Genomic DNA, 22202 nt, shown 5'->3' with positions numbered 1-22202 from the left:
CATACCATTCGGCAAAAACATGACCCCTACTGATTACCCCACATCAATGGCAACCCCCTCAGCACACAACCTGTGGTGACAGACCTGGGTGCTCAGGTTGAGAACAAGCTCATATTCGACCATAATGTAGTGGCAGTGGTCAGAAAAGCCTTTTACTCAGTTCATCTCATAAGTAAAGGGATGGCATTCAGAAAAAAAGGAAGTTATTACCTCTCTGTACTCCTCCCTCATTAGGCCTGTAATTGAGTATAATACCCCAATTGGTATGTACTTCTCCAAACACCTGCACCAACTGGAAAGGCCACAGAAATACTTCACAAAAAGAATCCATGGCCTCCAACACCTGTTCTATGTGGACAGGCTCAAATCACTGTCACTTGACTTGGTACCGTACAGATTGCTCAGAGGTGATCTGTGTCTCGCCTACAAGGCAATATCAGACCCTGCCCTACTAGAGATGCTCCATATCTGTAAGTGTAACTCCTCATGTATTACCTGCTCGAAAGGCCTAAATCTAATAAGCAACATCAACAGAACCTGCTGGAGAGACAGGTTTGTCTCCCAGAGGCTGCCCCGTCTCTGGAATAGACTTCCCATACATGTCAAACAGAGTACCTCGTTGACCCTCAAAGCGCAACCTTGATGAGTGGCTGGGAAACCACAAATTTGTCCCAGGGGTTCCACCTTTGTCCCTCACTGACAGGGGCGACAGGTGCTGACTGAGATTACTTTTTTGGGGATAAACTGTTGGCTAGACTTGTAAGGACCCCAGGGCCATTAGCCTAGTGGCTTCCTATGATCCTATACCTATGTCCAGTTTAGAGGGCCCGATCCATTTACTGCATGTCTTTGGAATATGGGGAGGGGGGGACCTGAACACCCGGGTTAAACAGAGGAACACAGGGCACCCAGACAAGAATCAAACAGGAGAACATCTTATTTTCCACATGATAAAAATAAATTGACTAGGAAGCAGCTCTCATCCCCACTTTGCTACCAGGATAAATTTCATACATCAGAAACATAGCTCTAACTGCAAATGACAAACCTCAATGCATTCCACAAAAATCTGCACTCTTATGACTCAAAGTAGTGACCCTAAGATGTTGTAACAAATGTATAAAAGGTGTGAAACCAAAAGACTAGAAATAATAGCATACATTAGGGCAACTGCACTATCAGAACAACTGTGTACCTGCTAAGATAGAGACATGAGCAGGAATGATTTTTTGTTTGTTTTTTGAAGAAACTGTGAAATTATCAGTTCCTCAAATTATCAGTTTCTCAGAAATTAAACAATTTGTATTAAAAAATATTGTGGATTTATGTCTTATAGCTGGAAGGGATTCTTTTTCTTTTTACTTGTCAAGGCAGTCTTGCCTCTGTTTTCATGTCTTACATGTAAACACGTTCTTGTTTTTTCCAGAATTCTGCAGCCCCCTGAGATAAAGCTATTTCTGCAAGACTTTTGCATTTCTGTGGTGTAAAACCTACTAATGCAATGCCAACAGTGCCAAAGCCATAATGTTCAGCCAAGGTTTGAACTCTGGCTTCTATTGTTTGTGGAGTTGCATATACGTAGCACTGCCCCCCAATGCGGTAAGAAACAAAATTCTTGCTTTCCATCACTGATGTTGTGGGCTTTTCTTCCTTGACGCTCTCCACATTACATGCAATTTCAACTTTTCCAACATGAGGGAAAGCCATAGCCTGAACACCTTGGATGCCACCTTGGTTCACTCCACGGATTGAGCTGGCAATCTTTCTTCCTGCATTCAAATCCTGGCTGTCTAAAGTCACATTGCAGTTCATGACATAAGGACTGGCTCCAACTCCTACATAAAAAAAACAACAAAAATATCTTTAAATTAAAAGTTCATTTTTTGTATGTTGATAGAAACAGTCCATCCCCCACCACCACCACACCATGTCAGTCAGGGCTTACTCAGTGTCCAATTCTTGGCAATTTGTTCCTCACCAATCTAATTAAAAAGCAAGGACTACAAAGCTGTAGTCACTGCTGTATTTAGGTGTTTTTTTTTTTTTTTTTTTTTTTTATCTATGCTGTACCTACATAATCTCGCCCTCCCTTGACTTCTAGTTTGGGAACAATCACACAAATCAATTACAGGTGTGTTTATGTGTGTATGTCTGTATGCATTTTCCTACATAATAAATAAGTGAAACTGGTCCCCCCTGTCTTTTAGTAAATGCATAGCCGTAGCTTCTCCTAGGTATTTAACACTTCTAAACCCATCTCACAGTGGCAGGAAAACAAGCCACTGGATTCTCCTTATGGACACCTGCCCCTCCTCCAACATCAAAACTGCTAACTGAATGTGAAATGACAACACTGATCAATACCCAGCCTCTGCATTGCTAAACGGAACCATCTCATTAACAAAAAAAAAAAGAATAAAATACATTGCATCAGAATTGCATAGCATTTGTGCTTCTGGCTGACTCTCAGCTGAATGCTGTAATTAATGCGTTATACAAGCATCAAAGAAATATAGGCCTCTGAAGCAAACTACAGGTAAAATCAGTGTCAATAATTCTTTGGAATTTGTGAACCTATACATCTTTTCAAAACACTGCACAATTTTTGAAAGGACGCTATGCTGCAATATGGAACATTAAACACTAAGGCTTTATCTGTAAAGAGATGTTAATGATGTTGTTTGTAAGAAATAACATTACAGACCTGACACCTATGCACACAGTTAATGTTACTGCACTGCAATGTTAAATGCAAATGCTTATTTCCAGTAACACTTCCAAAAATGTTTATATACTTTGCAGTTTTCATGGTTAAGTACAGTTCTGAAACACAGTGCAGTAACATTAACTGTGTGCATAGGTGTCAGGTCTGTAATGTTATTTCTTACAAACAACATCATTAACATCTCTTTACAGATAAAGCCTTAGTGTTTAAAGTTTCATTTGTTTTCTTGGGGGAGGTTGCGGACCTCCAGTCACCCATCAGCTTCCAAAAGAATCAGAAACAATTTAAACTGTAATATTTACCTGATATGTTCTAAATTATACTACAGAGTTATCAGACACAAATATGTATGCCTAAAAAAATGCAGACACACACACACACACACACACACACACACACACACACACACACACACACACACACACACACACACACACAGGTGCACAACCATGGTTGTTAAAAGAATAATGTTAATCAGTATGCAAACGTTTTAACACACCTGAATATTTTCTCAATACATTTATTAAATATGCTTACAAGCAGTGGGTTTTCAATATCTGATTAAGTACTGCATTTTGATTACTGAATTCACAGTTGAAGCAGAAAACCTTTACAGGAAATATTGGGGGAAATTATATCTATATATACATATATATACATATATATATATATATATATATATATATATATATATATATATATATATATATACACACATACACACACACACACACACACACACACACACACACACACACACACACACACACACACACACAGTCAAACGTTTCTTTCCTTATTGCCAATGGTGGCTTTGATCACATTACGGTATAGGTGACTTCAAGATTGTCAAATATAGCATAATATTTACTGACTCACTTTGATCACACGGTTGTGTGAATATGGAATTAATATATTAGGGAGTGTAGCTCCATGTCAGGAGGGTGTATAAAGCATAATTTAAGTATCTTTTGTTGAAGTACTTGTGCTTTGTGGAAAAGAACTAGGTTTTGATTTTACTTTGCTTTAATATGGATCACTAATGCAAACTGTGTTGCTTACATTTGTGATCATTTTAGTACAATGATGTCTGCAAGGATGTTATGTGACATTCTGTCATATATGGCAACGTAATGTCCCATCTACTAAAACAGTTGTCAATAAATGCACAATGGGATTCATTAGTAGCATATCAAACGTCAGCAATAAATACAGAACCAATATGCATGTAAGCTATTAAAAATATACTGTAGTATTCAGGGACTTAAGGTTGATGCCAGTCAAAATAACATCCAGTCTCTAAGGAAGAATCACAGATATCATATAAATTAACAGGCTAATGGTAAACAAGGAGGTACTTGGCAGGCAGTGACTCTGTATGAAGCAAGGTGAATCAATATTAAACCTAATGTAGACATGTGAATTTACTCAAAAACAAAATAATTATTTGTAGAAATGTAGTACTACTTTGTACACTCATAGGAAGACTTTTCTAAGTGACAGTAACAATAGTACTGAAAGCTTTATCACTTTTTCTTTTGTAGTCCTGCAGTTTGACAGGAATGCATAGTAAAGTCTTTAGTGCCTGGCAGGGCACTTGCTGAACTCATTCCAGCCCACATCCCAGCAGCAATTCTGGTATCGGGACATCTGTGCTGTGCAGAACTGCAGGTAATACAATGGGAACCAGGCTAGCTTATAGTAAGGGCAAGGAAGCAATGATGTTCTGTACTGTAGCTACAGGCTAAGTAATATCACAATGCACTGATTACAGTCTGTGATCAATCAATTATTAGGAAGAGATCATTATAAGAAAGTAGTAGAGCAGAGTGCCAGTGCTGTCTGTTGATCCCAAAACGTCAGCCTGGAAATACGTTTTTATCAAAATAAAAAGTCAAGATTCATCTGTCTTTTTTGCAACAGCACATATGATATGCATATAATAGCCAGGCACCATCCTGAGTCTCTTTCCTCTCATGGCTATAGGCAAGCAGCCTGATTTCTTTTTTTTTTTTGGGGGGGGGGGGTTAGGATCTGGTACAACCTTTGTTACCTTCAAACATGACTACTTTTGCTTGGGCTGCTCTGATGATTAAGGTATTGCTACTTAGCTTCTGTTCTAACTAGACCAAAGCCCATACAATTGATGTATGACTGCACTTGAGGAGGCAAAAAGAGTGAAAAAGTTGAGGAAAACTGACCATCAAAATTAAGTATAGGACTACACATACTGCATTACTGTCATGTGTCATTAACCTGGACAGTAAGCTCAAACAGAAACAGGATTCAGCCTTGGAGGATATCCTAATACAAATACATATATCAGGTGCAGGGCACCCTGCATAAACGTTGGTTGTGAATTAGACCATAATCAAGCCACCACATGACTGTATGTTCATCCAAATTCTTCTGATCAGACTCAGAGCACCACAGGGTTCTATATATTAAGTGTTTTTGAAAACTAAAGAAACCTGGAGTTTCTCTTCTCCATTCTACTCAGTGCCAATGACAATGAACCCTGCAGCAATTTAAAAAGCTCATATTTGCAATCATCACACAAAAGATTATGGGTAACCATGTCAAAAAAATGTTCAAATATATTTTTTAACAGCTTGTAAAAAAAAAAAGGAAGGACCTATTTAATCACATTTCCTAGGCCTACATTAGCATTACTTAAATGATCAGACATTCATATCATAAACTCTCATCTAATCAATGTTTCTCTAAGACATACCAAAAAGGAAAACCTATCAGATTACTGTAGTAACAGCTGTTGTTATTAAGCTCATTAGCCAGGGGCCATATTTATTATACATTCATTTGTTAATCGGGTAAGTCCAAGGGCTGCTTTAGTCATGGCCTGGGACAAATGCAAATATACAGAATGTAACCAAGACATGCCATAGACAAGTAATAATAATTCCAAAGCTGCTAAAACAACAGCTTATGGACTTGCTGAGAGTAAGAAGTTATCAGCTATTCTATTACAATGAAGAGCTACAACTACCATTTAGTCCATTTTAATTTGAATCTAGTATAGTTGATTTAAGAACCAACAGTAACGGAGTACACAAACAAGTTCTGAAAGAAGGATAAGAAAGAGTAAATAGAGAGAGCAAAGCTGGTAATTTCTAACCACAAAAGAGAGCTAGGGGTAGATAAGTAAGAAGATTAATGAACAGAAGGTTTCAGAAAAAGTGTAGATAGAAAGGTTTTCACTGTACACAGTGGACAAAGAGATACAGTAGATCAAAAATGGGAGTTAAAGCGCTCTGGCTTGGTACCACTGACCAATACTATTTATTTTATTTGCATTTATTTGCAGTTGGTTTACCAGGATAGTCCATTGGGCCAAAATGAACCTGTTTTCAATGGAGTCCTGGGGAGAAAAGCTCCAATAACAAACAAACTAACTAGGTACATACAATAGATTAATAATGATAATTATACAAATGTAAAAAGATACAAGCTTATCATTACAAAATTCAGCATACTACTCCTCATTTAACAGATGACTTGTGATCCCCCTGAGGTGGCAAGAAAAGAGACAGTACCATCTTAATTAAAGCACTTTTACTAAAGTACACAGCTGCTCCGTGATCTTTATTAGATGAAGTCTTCATTTTGGGACCAGAGTAGGTCAATGGTGTACACAGTTTGTACTGAGAGTCCTCACAGGCAATATATATATATATATATATATATATATATATATATATATATATATATATATATATATATATGGGTCTACTTCATATGACCTAAATTTCATTTGACTGAAATTCATTTGACTGAGACCAAAACACTGAAAGTTCAAAAGACTGAAAACTCATTTGACTGAAACGCATAACACTGAAACATTAAAGTAAAGCCCCCCAAACCCCCTAACCATATATACTAACTTCAGGATTGCACTACAGTGGGGAAAAGGGCCTGAATATGTGGAGTTCATTGTAGCCCTGCATGTCTGGGGTACAATCTGAGGCCTTGAATCATGACTCTGTGACTGTGCAGACATCAGCATCTTCCAGGGTGAGAAGTGCCTCAAGTGAGTGAAGTTTCTGATTTAGACACCTAGCATTAAGCAGCATAACCAAGTTTGTTTCTGGAGGATATTTTTAGGTCGGGAATTTTTGTCTTATGACATTGCCTAAAAAGGCCCCATGGGGAGGCAAGTACCTTTGCCAGCAACCTAAAGCCTAAAGGTGACAGGTGAAGACCATCTCTGACAAAGCAGGGTGGTCTGTCAACCATATCATCCAAGGCTGTCAAATACTGGATCCCCCTGGAGTGACATCAGAAGCTAAGCCAACTGCTGAAGTCAATCATTTTTTTTTGTTTGTATTGTGGCATCATCCTGGGTAAGGGAAGGATACTGCTTAGGGCTAGGAACATACCAGCCTGGGACACATAATCCGAAAGCTACACCTTGTCTTCTCTTTACATAGTCCAGTGAGGTACATTTCAAGTCATTCACTCCAACATGGACTAAGACAGAGTCATAACAGTACTTGTTGCTGAGAGACCTGAGTGCGTGCTTGATTTGGCAGATCCTGGCACCAGACAGGCAGCTGACCGTCCAGCCTAGTGAGGGGGACATCTGTTTGTCTCACTATGAAGTCTCCTATGATCAAGACATTTGGTTTAGATATGCTTTGCCTTACAGGCTTACTGGGTGAGACACTGATGCATATATTATGTGTAGTGGGTGCTGTTGGGACCATATTGTGTGCAAAAGGTTTGCGCTGGGAGGTCTTTGCTCTTTTGGTATATTTCTTGTGAATACCTCTGCAAATGTGGGTTTATGTGTTGTGTGCTTTGTATGTGTGGGAGGTGGAGTGTGGGTGCTGACAACCTGCTTGGTATTTGACTTGTTGTTGCTTGGTATTTGATCTGTTGTTACGTAACAGAGACATACAGCACTGATTCCAGATTCATAGTATAGATACATCTCTCACATATTGTATTTGCATGTTTTAGGAGTAGTAGGCTGTCTATATACATGAGTTGCTACATTGCCTCAGGATTTCCATGTCAATCAGGCTGGCTGGAGAAATGGTGGGAAACTGACCTTCCATTATGCCAGGTGTATTCTGTAATAAGTGGTGGAGTGTGAGCTAGATGGACTAGGTTCTATTGTAGAACTACTAAAATCAGCTAATCTATGGGAGGTTTAGGGGGGAAGAAACCTGTGCCAGCACCTCAAAAAGTATAGCTGGGTTGCTCTCCGGGCAGCAGTGTGCAACTACCTTGCAGGCCTAGAAGTAGGGAAGCTTAGGAGGGTTCCCTAGCAGTTATCTAGGGAAACATTGACTTTTTAAGCATTTGCATGTACAGCAGTGCTAACCTCCATTGCAAACTTTGTGTTTAAATATCAGCTAAGTAAAACAGTTTTCAAAATATCCAGCCCAAGACTGAGCCTTGTTCCAACAATCCCAAATTCAGATGGGTCCTTGACTACACTCTTCTGCCACGAGGGTGCAAGAGGGACCTCTTAATGTAAGATGGCTGCTTTTACTGCTTAGAAAATGCCAAGCAGTCTAGATTCAGCAAGCCTGAATCTAGCCTATGCTATAAATTGTTCAAGTACTATAAATAGGCAGTGCAGAAAACATAGTCACAAACAACAAAAACAGTTTAAAGTCGGTGTCAAAACAGTTGCAAACAGTAAACTGCAAAGAAGGTTATAAAAATACTTATTTTTCAGTAGAATTCACAGGATGCCTCGAATTTCGTTCAGACTGCCTTCAGAGCTCTAAGGAGGCCAAATCTGAGCAGCTCTGATTACGTAAAATAATTTTAGTTCTTAACAATAGTTGTATAAAACATTTCATGATGTAAGTTGTATGTTATATAGTAAAGCATTTTCAGTTGTATGTGATAAAGATACAAAAGTAAATAACTACTTTGTTTGTTCTATTTTAATTTTAAGAAATGTACGCATTACCATGTAAAAAGAGAAAAGCTGGACAAAAGCATGTTTAAGTCAATATGCTGTAATCTTGGGTTTTTGAGGTTGGGCATGGGCTGTACGTACAGTTGATACATTTTCTCTTAACATTTGCAAAGGTGAATGTCTGGATTAAGGCCCTTGGTTTAATCTAATAACACGTTTATTGTGCATGAAAGTAAATAAGAGTACACAATGTAATGAAAAGTTTTCCTTTAGAAATTAAATGATCAATGTAAGTTGAGACTTCTGCAGTTCAGGGCAGCTGTATATTTTGTTCTTATGTTTCCATGGAGGCAAGCTGACTATAGGGGTAGGCAATAAGGGCCAGTGCAGTCTTTCAATGCTAAAAAGTTAATGTTTTCTGAACGCATACAACCTGTTTTTGACATCTGGGAGCAGAAGAAAGATAAGACAAGAACAGATAGAAATTAGTGTAAGTGTGAGCACAGGCTGTAACATGCAATTTAGCATGGATAACCATACGTTTAGGTTACATAATGCTTATGGGTGCAGCTGTCAATTTGGGACAATTGTTACAATCAGGAGGGTTAAACCTCATTATATGAAGATGTACATAGTTTATGTGTTTGTTTTAAGTTAATTGGTTATGGTGGTATTCTGGGGGTGTGTTTGTTTCTTTCATTTGAGATTGTGGTAGATAGATTGGACAAGCAATGAGAGGGCATATCTATGGCTAACAAGTATGAAACAAAGCCAGGAAGATTTAGAATTTTTGCTTGTAAGTGTTTGCATAGGTATTTTTATGCCCTAATCAAATGGAAAATACTGAAGGTGTGATGAGGAAGAAAGAGGTAACTTGGAACATATGTTCTGGGAGTGCAATGAGTTGGCAGACTTCAAAAATTCCTTACAGAGTACTTTGTTGGAAATATGGGGTTAGCAAATGGGTGTAACTAAAAAATGACTTTTTGAGCTGGGATATATGATCTGAATTGCCTAGACACAGTAAGGCTTTGTTAAGTTTAATTATGGTGGCTGCCAAACCAAACAATTACTAGAAAATGGAAATCAAAGTCTGAAGCAACTGTATTTGATGTACTGAATATTGTAACAGAAATAAAAAAAATGGAAGTGGGAGCTTTATTAAAGGGGAGGAGCAAATTACATAGAAAAAATAGAAATTGTGGGAGCAATACATGCAGAATAATGTTTTGGAGGAGGAAGAGTGAGATTTAAAGGAAGGCAGGAAATGAGCAAATTATCTAATGTTGGCTTGATAATAGTTATACAAAAAAACATATGTGATATATAATGTTTGTAACTAAGAACATGTTACTATGGTTTCTTTGCTTTCATATAAATGCATGTTTACCTATGTCTTAAGTGATAATTCAATAAATGTGCTTAAAAAAGACCTGGACAGAATGATTATACAGGTATATGTGACCCTTGAATGCCCTCATGTCTTGTAAGATGTGTCAACTGTACTGAGCCTGCCATTAATCCTAAGAACTTCAGGACCAAGTCTCCTGTGGGTACTTGTTGAGTGAGTAGAATCCTGATTGTCTCCTGAACTTGATTGCATCTTGTTGACAGAAAGACTTATTATGATCCACCTCCAATTTTTGAAGGATTGCAGATATCCCCAATACAGACATACCAACTAGTCTCTTGCTTTGATGAGTAATTTGTTTGAAACTGTGACTATAAGACAGTCATACAAATATGAGAGTATTTTTTTCTCTCTAGCAGTCTAAGATGAGATGCTTGAGCCATGCACTTGATTAAAGCTCTGAATTGGTAGTGACCATCTCCTGCTTGGAAGCAAAGGGATTTCTTGGATGCATTAGCCATCCTTATATAAAGCTAAACATCCTAGAGATCCAAATACCACATTCAGTCTCCCTCCTGAAGGTAAGGAAGGATTAACTCTATTGTGCCCACATGAAAAGTAGTTTGAACAACAATTTAACTAACACCGAGGAATGGCATGCGTTCCTTTGTCTTTTTAGGAACTAAAAAGCATCTTGAGTAAAACCCAGATACCTCCTGTACTGCTCTTTTTGTAGTAGTATGCAGACTGTACACCTCTTGAATTGCTGCTTGCTTTTGATTGAATGGACTTGTGGGAAGGGCAATGAAGATATGGGTGGTGTCTGAAAAAAGTGTATTCAGTAGCCTTGATCTAAACATCTTGTGTGAAGGCCATACACGCTTCTGAATGCAGGGCACTGCTGGGCAGCCCTTCGGGGATTCTGCTGCCCATTTCCAGAAAAAGGGCTGTGGAATTACTAGCTGTGTGGACCACTGCTGCTTCTAAGATGGTAGCCACTGGAGAACCCGCTGCGTCGTTGGGGAGCTCCATCTCTGCATATATACTTAGACTGTTGTGATTTCTTGTAATCACGTTCTTTACATTTTTTTGATTCCTGGCATTAAATCTCTGATCAGCTGAGAAGTAACATGGATGAAGCGCATATTTATGCGTGAAAGCGCTTGTTTTGTTTTAAATAAAACTTCATTTTTTTTTACTTGGGTGGTGGTTCTTCCTTTTTCTTCATTCTAACATGGAGCAGCAGTAAGCATCTTGCCTTAGTACTTTCTTTGCTATAACTAGTCTTTAACTTTTGGCCCAAATAATGTGGAACCATCATGTTGCAAAGGTTGTTCTAAAATGTTACAAGAATCCAGCTAGCCTCAGCCAGTGTTGTCATCTTATAATAATTCCTGAACCTGCTGTGCTTGCTGCTCCATCTACAGCTGTATGCAACAAGAACATGGACAGTGTGACTACAGTATTCATCACTGACCTGTGACTATAACTGTTTGCTATATCCAGGTGTAAGTTTTCTGAAAAACTCTAGTTTCTTGTTGACTAGTTGACTAGCTCCCTCTGGAACCTGATCACAGTGATGGAAGACCAAAAGGTTGTGGATTCTATTCCCACTTCAGGTGACTGGACTGCTGGCACTGCAGGTAAGCATTAAGGTGTGCTGCACACCTGTTTATGTCATTATTCAGATGAGACATTAAAATGAGATCCTATCTGCTTGAGTTGGTGGTAGCTAAGGTGGATGTAAAAGATCCCATGGCACCTATCAAAAAGGTTATGGGAAGTTCCCTGATACTCTGCCCAAATTTTCCCTAGTGGTATACATACTACCTTGGTTTCCCTTGAAAAGAGGCCACTAGCCTAGTGGAAATAACCCAGTCAAAGGATACATTAAATAAATAAAGAAATAAAATGTTAAGCAATTTATGGCCCTGATAATGAAGGTATTTGAGGAATATATTTATTTCTCCAAGTGAACCAAAGCAGTGGACTTCCCGTCAGGAGAATGAATTGCTGAGCACCACCTTAGGTGTTTTTTTGTTTTGTTTTTTGCAACTGAGGCAATAATGGTCCCTTGCTCCAGTCAGGTCTTCCCTTGGCAGTCCTGATAAGTTTGTCTGGCTTTTGAGGTATGGGATCTGCAATACCTTCCATGCATGCTTGCAAACTATATCCACCGACTTGTCAGGGAGTGGGTAACCAATCTGCTGGCAGGGCAGACTGGAATGCCTCCTTAAGGATCTCTTTTTCATGAGAGGTGGGATCAATGGGCCAGTATCCTGTCTGTCCCAATTGCTCCTAGGGTTTTCCCCAAATTTTGAGTTTTCTGGAGAGGACTGTGGAGATGCCTCTACCTCATAGAAAGTGGTCTCTAAAGGACAGCCCAGGTGTTTCCTCTTACATGTCCTCTTTCAGAATACATTTACAAGGCGTTGTAATTAATGTAGAGATCCACAGAAGACTCATTTCTGAATCACATGTGTTTCAAGGGACACTCCTTTCTTAGCTCTTGTTTGGAAGATAAGTGACAGCTAAAAGCACCATGTTTGAGGGTGTACTTGGGTTGGGCTATCATGGTATGTGCCCGTTCCACGACAAGAGCACTATTCTCTCTCTAGTGCCATCTCTCTCATCTCAGTTGTCAATGCAGAGGACATCAATGCCAAGAGCCCTCAGGCCATGGGTCAGGTCAATGATGAAGGCAATGCCAATGCCAAAACCCAGCAGTTCATGACACTGATTCTGGGTCTGACACTGTTGATTCTTTAGCAATGCAGTATCAAATGTCAAAGGTATCAACACTGAGAATGCAACAGAGGGGGTCAGGGTGAATCTTGGTGCCAAAAACACATCAGTGCAGACAACCTCGGACCTACTGGCTATCGGTGCTGCTTGGCATAAATGTCACTGGTGCCATGGATGTTGACATCATAGCAAAAGAAATGGCCAGTGCCAAAGATAATGGTATGCATTCAATAGTCAACATAAATACTCCTAGTGCCAAGGTTGGGCCCAGGGTAGGAATGGAAGATGTGCAGGGAAAGCATTTATCTCTGGCCATCATCAAAACAGAGGGCTGAGATGATGTCTAACTCCAGTGGGACCTTTAACAAGGTTTTCATCATTTTTTTTTACAATCCAAGGGAGATGTAGGTCCACACACTGACCTGGAGGACATGACAGAAAAGACTGAAGCCAGCTGTGAATGCAGAAATCTGTGCAACTCCTGCTCAGAGAAGAAAGTGCAAAATCTTCTCATCAGAGCAGACACTGAAGAAACTGAATAGTCAGGTCTGGGAGACCTGAAGGAGATGTAGTCAGAGACATCAATGGGATTTGGGAGGACCTAAGTTCAGCTGAGGAAAAGACCACTGATCTGGGGACTTCAGTCTACATTTCTCCTAATTCTTTTCTCCGTGGGAGTCTACATTTGTTCTACTTCTCTTCTCGGTGGGAGTCATACATCATAGTATCTGCCTTTAATAAATCTTTGAGAATAAGCTTATTCCTGGGATATACAAGAATTCGTTGGCTAAAATTTTAGAAATGGAGCAGCTGGAACTCAATTGACATGTTGTGCAGGTCCTGGGGGTGTCTTGCAACCATATTCTTGCATTTAGTAAAGCCAGAGACTCATTTCTTGTTTATTTTGAAAACTATGACAGAAACTGTTACTGCTAGTTGACAATGAGAAAGGCAATGAGCAATAAACACTTACTGTTTGTAATAGTATTTTTCTGCAACAATCACTAGGAAATAACTGTCTAAAGTTAGTAAAGTGCAGTAATTAAATACCCGAAAACACAAAAATTAAATTTTATCGGGATGGGAAAGCCACCTATACACTCAGTATGCTGGCTATACTCTCACAGTGTCCTAGTATTATATTTTAATTGAAAGGTCACCACTATTATCTAAAAGAGGTAGGGTATGACTTGGCAAACCCCACTTGATGAGTATTCAGCCACTTAGAAATAAGTATGGTCGAACACCATGAAGACTCCAACATTAGGAATAATTCATCCAAATGCTGGCTACTTTTCCTGACAATCTCCTTGTAATGCTGTGTCGATTCATCACTATGAAGTTGCTTTCGAGTTCTACATTAGGCATATTCAGTTAATTAAAATCAAATTAAACTAACAAAATGGCAGTTATCATCAGTAAGAAATGAGCAGCTGATCCCAAACATGAAGAACAAGCTCTGTAGTGTATCACACAGTTTAATTTAATTATTTGAATGGATAATTTTTTGAGAAGGAATGATAGTGTTAGCAGAGCCTAAAAAAGATGGAGTTACACACACAATATAAAACATTACAAATCTAAAGGTGTCATACATACCAGGCTTTACCTACAAGACCTGTAGGACATAATCAATAATCTAAATGAAAACAGGTTCTTGTTGTCAACTATTCTGCATAACTGACACAAAGCATGTGGAATACAATCCAAGAACAGATTTCAGCTGCATATACCATCTAGCATTTAACATTGTTGTTTGCATGCAAACCATTTGGGTACCATTTCTTCCTGCCCTAAATGAGCCAAACAAAATCTATTACTGTTAAATATACACCATGATGCTTTTGTTAAGACACTAACAGGAACATCTTAAAACTTTTTTTCAGTATTACCCTGCTCTAAATATTTGCTTCACTGCTCTTGCGTTGCTTTTAAATGAAGGCATACATTCCCAATTTATTTACTGTAATCGGTGTTAATTGTATTACCTGTTAGGCCATATCTCAGCGAAAGTTCTGTACCCACATCAGGCCTTGTGGCATTCAGATTAAAGCAGCTATTAAACCAACCAAGTTCCTTTCTTCTTTCAACAAGGCTCCTGTTCAATGGCTGATCTGCATGCCCAAAATAAAATATGCTGCAACCTGGAACCTGATGGGTTAACTCCTCAGCTATACCTAAATAAAAGGACAGGTGTTAATTAAAATCTGAAGGTCATAATGCAAAACATTACTGTAAAACTAATAAGTAGATAGAAAGGCAAAGGTTCAAAGACAAAAAAGAAACTGCACAGTTGTATAAGGCTCCAAAATCCAAAACAGATAATTCCAAAAATCAAATTTTGAAATGAGGGAAATAGTCTTACTCCCAAGCTGCACTTGTTTGTAAGAATAAATTTAGGGGTGGAGCTCACACAAAACTGCAGTAAAAGATATTTTTAAACTATTCTGTGTTTCTATCTGAGAATTACAGATTTTGAAATACTATACCACATCATGATTGGACAGACTAAAAGCAAGACAGATAGACATGCAATTCATTAAAGGTAAAGATGTTCCAAACATCCCTTACAAATGTCACACTCATAGCATTCTAAATTTCTGAAAATATAATATTGTAAATTTCTGACAGAATTACTACATTTGACAGAAATATAGCAGAAGGTATGCATATCTTATTTTGCCCATTCAGTAAAGTCTACTATTCTGGTCAGGCCCTGTTCGAAAAGAGATGCATTTCTACTCTAAACAAACTATTTCATGAGCCTACTAATTATTTGCCACCTCTATGATTTTCCAAGGGCATTCTATTTTGTGATATAATTTCAAAGGCAATCTGGTTTTCTCAAGTTGTGCTGCTTTTGTGCCAATTTAATGTTTAATTGTTCTCTAAGCAGCAATAAACACTAAAGCACCCTACTTTCTTCCTGCATTGTTCCTCTGTGTTCATAGCTTAAACACTGCAAATATAAGGTGAACAGTACCCATCACCTTATCCCAGTTAAAAAGTTCTGTTAGAGATATGTTATCAAGTGATGTACTGAAAGCTTAGACACATATTGTCTGTCAGTTATCTACAGTTCTTGATGGAGTGGAGGAAGAGCGAAGCAATCACTACGTACTGGCTTGTCGCTTGCAAGAAGTAAACTGGATTTTTCTTGGCTGCGGAATGTGTAAGTGGGTGTGGGGGCGTCTCAGGTCTAAATGTACGAAATATATTAAAATACATGTTTGTCCAGTAGTGACACTCCCTACCATTATTTAAAGAGTGTTTCAGAGTACTGTGTAGCTCATATCAAGACTTCTCCAGATTCTAAATTTAGTAACTTTCAAAAGCTTTCACTTTGCTTGAAGAGTTTTTTTTTCCCATCCAAATGCAGAAGCAGCAGCGAGCTATAGTTTTCAAGACCATGAAGTAACCATAGTAAGATAACAGGACATGGTTTGCCTGCAAGACATAAGGGAGGGTCTACTCTTGTGATTCAGTTGTATGTGAGTTGCCAGAATGGGATTGCTACTGAGTAAGCAGACAGAATAGTGTGAGTGTGAGTGTGAGTGAGTGTGTGTGTGTGTGTGTGTGTGTGTGTGTGTGTGTGTGTGTGTGTGTGTGTGTGTGTGTGTGTGTGTGTGTGATTGCCCATGAATTCCAGATTTTACAATCTAGCCCCTGCTTCAATGTTTGACTGGAATTAAGCCTCTGTCATTTTGTCAGACTTGGCTGCTATACTCAATGAATCTCAGGAACAGGCTTTAACATGGGCCCTGTGGTGGGTGGGGAAGGCTATACTACAACTACGTCTCCAGTTGATAAAAACATGCCTGACCTGTTTATAAAACTAAATGGACTAAAACCATTTTCACTGCTTGCATCCTGTTATCCATATGCATAAATAAGCACTTCCTGTTTCTCACTTTTGTACTATCTTTTTAGTCTCTTATCACATATCCCTAGCTGCCATAACAGAATCCTTTCTAATCCATACTCACAAGTACTTTGTCTTATGATTTCCCCATAATATGGGTACTGCTGAACCAATTCATGTGTGGGTTAATACTTTATAGCTATAGTCTTTGATTTATCTTAATTAATTTTTATCTCCTGAAAAGAATTGAAACTCTCTCAAAATGTTCTATGACACTGAGATGTCCTTTGGCTTTATCAGGTACAAAATAATACTATCTGCAAATAATGCCAACTTTTCTTGATTATCATTGCAATTATATCCTTGAATTTCTGAGTTCCTTATTTTCTTTGCCAAAGGCACTAAATATAAAGCAAATTACAAAGTAGAAACAGGACACCCCTACCTGGCTCCTCTGTTCAGGCACAGCTTATCAGAGAGGAACCCACCCACTTTCATTCATGCCTCTCATCTTCATACAACCTCCTAATTTACCTTATGATTGTATCAGGGAATGCAAATGCTTCCATTGCCCTGCTCATAAAATCCCACCTTGTACTACTGAATACTCTTTCTGTAACAAGACCCACCAACAACTGATATTGTACTTTCCCCTGGATCATCATTGTTCTATTAATATTGTCAAATGTTTGCCTCCCCTCTACAAAACCACACTGAGCCATATCTTGTCAATTTTTGGCAACACTTTTGCCATTCTTCTAGCTAGTATAGACAAACACTTAATAATCATGGTTTAAAATTGAAATGGTTATATATGAAGCTGGGTCTGACTGGTCTTTACCATCTTTAGGTATTACAGCCACCACAGCTTTCTTCCAAGATGTTGGCAATGCCCCTCTTTTTAAAATACTATTAATCTTTATCACTTTCTTCCCTCTTAACTTCCAGACTTCAACAGGGGTATCGTTTGTCTAGTCAAGATACAATAGACGAGACTTTGTGGGTCCTGTTCAAGCAGCTTTATTATGTACAAACACATCAGGACTGAGGCTTACTAACTAACTTATATATAAACTAGTTATTACACTCATATATGCTCACTCTCTGGCTGCACTCTCAAAATGGGTCTGAGATCAGCACATGCTCAGTATTTATATGCACGTTCAGTCCTTGAAATGCTTCTTAAAGGTACAGCATACATGCTCTGTTCTACATTCTCCCTCTTTCGAGAAATAGGTTATACAATAATGCAATCTATACAAATAATTCTCTTGTCATGCAACTATACAGAACTAGATACACATATATTTAATCAAGTCCAGGTCGCTATGTATTTCACACTAGGTCTAGAAATACAACCAAAATGTGTGACATAAAAGTTAGAATCAGATTTAGCAACTGGGACTGTCTCTGCAAAATGTTTAACCTTAGGTATATCAGGAACATCATCAGGAATGGAAGTAGAAATTAAGACACGTTCTGCAACAGGAACATTGTCTGGATTGCTCTGAGATCTAGAGTCTGTATCACAGGAACAATACTGCAATATCGATTCTGATACACGAAGAAGATGTCTGCGATTTCTCCTATACTTCACACCCTCAGATTCTATGAAGCAGGATCTTGGCTCTGTACATATACTTGTTACTTGGCCAATCCAGTCGAAAACGTTCACCGTTTGTATCCTCACTGTCTCTCCTCCTTTCAATGGACGAAGAAATCTGCCTGATTTATCATAGCTGGACTTCTGGAAACAATGCTTCCTGAATAATTGGGCTCTAATGGTTCTGTTGTTCTTAGCTTTTAGGCCTCAACAAACTGGAACTAACAGGCAGTGCTGTTTTGGTTTGCCTGAAAAGAAGTCTCCGAGCAGGCAAGCCAAGTATATCATCATGGGGTATGTTTCTGAGATTGAGTAAATTCAAAAAGACATTGGTATTGTCAAGGTTTGACCTTTCAAGCAATTTGCTTTGCACTGCACGTTTAGCTAGTCCATCTGATTGTGGATATTCTGGATTACTAGTAGCATGTACAAGTCCCATTCTCTTGCAAATTTCTAAAACAACCGACTAGTAAATTAAGTACCATTGTCAGAAATAACTTTGTGTGGACTACCATTGACTAAGAAATTATGTTTCAACTTAGTGATAACAGTAGTGGACGTTAGGTTAGGTAGTAAATCGATCTCAAACCAGTTTGAATAAGAGTCTACCAATACTAAGTAATGCGGACTGTTCCACTCGAATATATCAATGGCTACTGTTGACCAAGGTAGTCCAGAAACATGACTTAGCTGAAGTGGTTTTCTTTGCAAATGTGGTTTAGTATTACTGCATACTGAACAAGAAGAAGGTACTTTATCAATGTCTTTTACTAGAGAAGGCCAAAATACTAGCTCTCTCGCCCTACTTTTGGTAGATTTGGAACCTGGGTAACCACGATGCAAAATCTGGATATATTCATGTTGTAAGGAAGCAGGAACAACAATTCTAGGACCTTTGAAAATAATGCCATCTTCCATCGACATCTCATCTCTGTAAGGAAAACAAGTTTGCAAATCTGGTGGTATACTAAATTGCTTTGACGGCAATCCAACATTAATATAGTGGTCTACCTTTTGCAAAATTGGATCAATCTTTATATGATTTATCAGTTTATCAAGTCTTGTGGTAGAAACATTGTGCACTTCTATTATGTCAAAGTCAAAATTCTCTGCGTCAAGCTGTTCCGTTGTATTTCTGGGTGATCTGGATAAGGTATCAGCTGGACAAAGAAGTCTGCCTTACGTATAAACCAATATGAAGTTGTACTTTTGCAATTTGAACATCATTCTTTGTAATTTCACTGGAGCTGAATGCACAGGCTTCTTTAGAATAGTAACTAGAGGTTGGTGATCAGTTTCAATCTGAATAGCTCGAACATAGATATAATCATGAGACTTTGAACATGGAAATGCTATTGCTAACAATTCTTTCGCAATCTGAGCATATTGCAGTTTGGGTAAGAGTTCTAGATGCATAGGCTACTTGTCTGCCTTCTTGAAGAATAACTATGCCAATACCAAATTTTGAAGCATCATAGGAAAGAATTACTGGTTTATTGACATCACAGTATCTTAATGTAGGTGGGGTGGCAATTTTCCACTTAAGGTCTTCAAATGCTCTCTGCTGCTGTTCCAACTAAGACCATGCAAGATTTTTGTGCATCAGCTCTCACAAATGTGCTGTCAACTCACTGAAGTCTGGTATAAACTTGCCTAAATAGTTGTCCATGCCAAGAAAACACTAAGACTTGAACATTATCAGGTGGTGGCATCTCAAGAATAGCTGCTTGCTGGGATGGGCCTGGTCTTAAGTCAGTACTGGTAAATAAATGACCTACATATGTAACCTTTGGTAGTCTGAATTTGCACTTTAGAGGATTGAGCACTAAGTTCACTTCACATGCTCTTTCTAGAACTCTCTTAAGATTTATGTCATGCTCTGCTTCACCATTGCCTCCAACCAATAAATCATCTACTATTATGCACAAGGATAACCTGAAAAAAATTGCTCCATTGCACGTTGAAAGACTTCACTTGCAGAATTTATTCAAATGGCATCCTTAGGGAGCTGTATCTGCCAAACGGGGTACTGAAAGTAGTCAGTAATGAGGATCTGTCATCACGCATCACTTACTTTTTGCATCCAAAACATAAAAAACAGTGGCATTTGGTATTAGGTTTGTAACTTCTTTGACTGTATGCATTGGATGATGCAGTCTCTTTAATACTTTGATCAAATCTCTTCGGTCAGTACATATTCTGATTTCTTCGGAGCCTTTCTTGTGGGCTGCTACTATGGAGGACACCCATTCAGTTGCTTCTGTGACTGGACAAATTACACCATTTTATCCAACTGAGCTTTAACTTTATCCTGCACAGCTATCAGAACTTTTTTTGCTGGTCTGACCACTGGACTGACCTCTGGGTCTAACTTCATAGAATATACAACTGGAAGTTTGCCCCCAACTTGTCATTGAAAACATCAGCATACTCTGAAAAAATGGCTTCAGAAAAATTGGAACTAGGATATGTGCTTATATGATGAACTTCTTTGGTAAAACAAAGCAGATTAATTCTTAAATAATAACTGCCCAGGTCTTCAGACTACATAAAATAACAAGCTGTAACAGTTGGTAGCCAAATAACATGAAAGAACTACTGAGCCTTCGGTTTGAATTTCTTCACCTCCATAAGTAACAAGTTTTGCACTACTGGCCACACTGAGGTGTTCACCAGCTCTTACTTTAACAAATGTGTCTGCTGACATAACATTACACTTTGAACCAGTGTCTATTTGAGCTTGGTGGATTTACCATTGATCTGGACAGTACAAAATACTTTGTTCTTTGCCAACAAATTCACTGCATCAACCTTTTCACCAATTACTGATAGGGTTGCCAGCTGTCCGTTTTTTGACCGGACTGTCCGGTTTTCTGACAAATTGTCCGGTTACCAAATTAATACAAAACCGGACATGTGAAGTCTGGGTTTTGCGCTGCACTACCACAGAGTGACCCCATTAATTCCCGATTTTGGTTCAATTTTTTTTTTTTTAACCTGCAACTTTAAATGTATGGATGACGTCACCACGCATCGCCAGTATACGCAGGCATGCATGTGACATCAGCTTTGTAATGAGGCAGACTGTCTATTGGATTTGATCAGTTGGTGATTTGAATTGTAACTGGAGGGGAACACAGCAGTACCATCAGCGAGTAGAGCGCAGCTATCCATACAGCTTAAGTTCTGCAAATCTGCAGAGTTCCCCCAGTGCCCACTCTTGTTTGCAGGCAGGATGATGATGATAACATTTACTTTTTCTGACTCTTGAGTCTGGTGGCTCCGCTTCCTCCAGGTAAGCAAAAAAGAATTAAAAACAATGCAGTTGTATGTATATTGCATTTAAGCGAGCAGACTATCACTGTCGGAGAGTTGATTACTTTTTAATGATCTCTTGTAGAATCAGTAACCTGAACCTGTCTATTATTAACTGTTACTATGCATGGTCTGGCCTTCTCGGCGTGGAAAATTCAGTTTCATTGTTCCAAGGTTCATTCCTCTCATAACTATTTTGTAGAGTCTGTTCTTATAAAAGTATTTCATGGAATAAGGCTGTTGTATGGAGCAAAACTGAGCTTATTACATAGATCGTAAAGTTGTGGCTGTAATTTTACTAACTTGTTGGGGCATTGCACTCTACAAAAGACATTAGTAATCTGGTTGATTTTGTCACTATATAATCTGCTCTGATACTGTGAAGTAAGTGCACTATAGTATTGTCTAAAATATTTCTGCAGGTTGACATTTGTAGTGAATGGTTGGCAAATAGTTTGCATTTTTACTGTAGAGCTGGCAACTCGGCACATAAAAATCTACTGCCAATCATTAGCGGACTGGAGTTCCACTGCGGCGACCCCTAACCAGGAAAAGCCGAAAGACACAACAACAACAACAACAACATTATAATAATCTTAAACGCCAACTTTTTGAGTTGGTTAAATGCATTGTGCAAGTACTTTAAATGCAGTGGCTTGGTATTTGCACTCTAAATACGAGATTGCGGCATTTAGTTAGTTACCT

General features: G+C 38.6%; 1 protein-coding gene across 3 annotated transcripts in view; it reads right to left on the bottom strand.

The window, feature by feature from the left end:
* Nucleotides 1–718: 718 nt before the first annotated feature.
* FTCDNL1 (formiminotransferase cyclodeaminase N-terminal like) overlaps nucleotides 719–22202 on the bottom strand; it is a 267134-nt gene continuing 245650 nt past the window's right edge. For 2 of the 3 annotated variants that reach the window (XM_044060636.1, XM_044060637.1), the window contains 2 exons: nucleotides 14706–14894; nucleotides 719–1835 (listed from right to left, as the gene is read on the bottom strand). In XM_044060636.1, coding sequence (XP_043916571.1) covers nucleotides 1396–1835; nucleotides 14706–14894 — 629 coding nt within the window. In that variant the 3' untranslated portion in view covers nucleotides 719–1395. Of the gene's footprint in view, nucleotides 1836–14705; nucleotides 14895–22202 lie in introns of those variants that run through there. The other variant, XR_006363440.1, reaches the window with a different exon arrangement.

This window comes from Protopterus annectens, chromosome 2.part0, assembly GCF_019279795.1.
Source record: "Protopterus annectens isolate FY-2018-M chromosome 2.part0, PAN1.0, whole genome shotgun sequence".
NCBI classification, from domain to species: Eukaryota; Metazoa; Chordata; order Ceratodontiformes; family Protopteridae; genus Protopterus; species Protopterus annectens.
The sequence above is the reverse complement of the archived record's forward strand: the minus strand, read 5'-3'. Positions and strand labels throughout refer to the sequence as shown.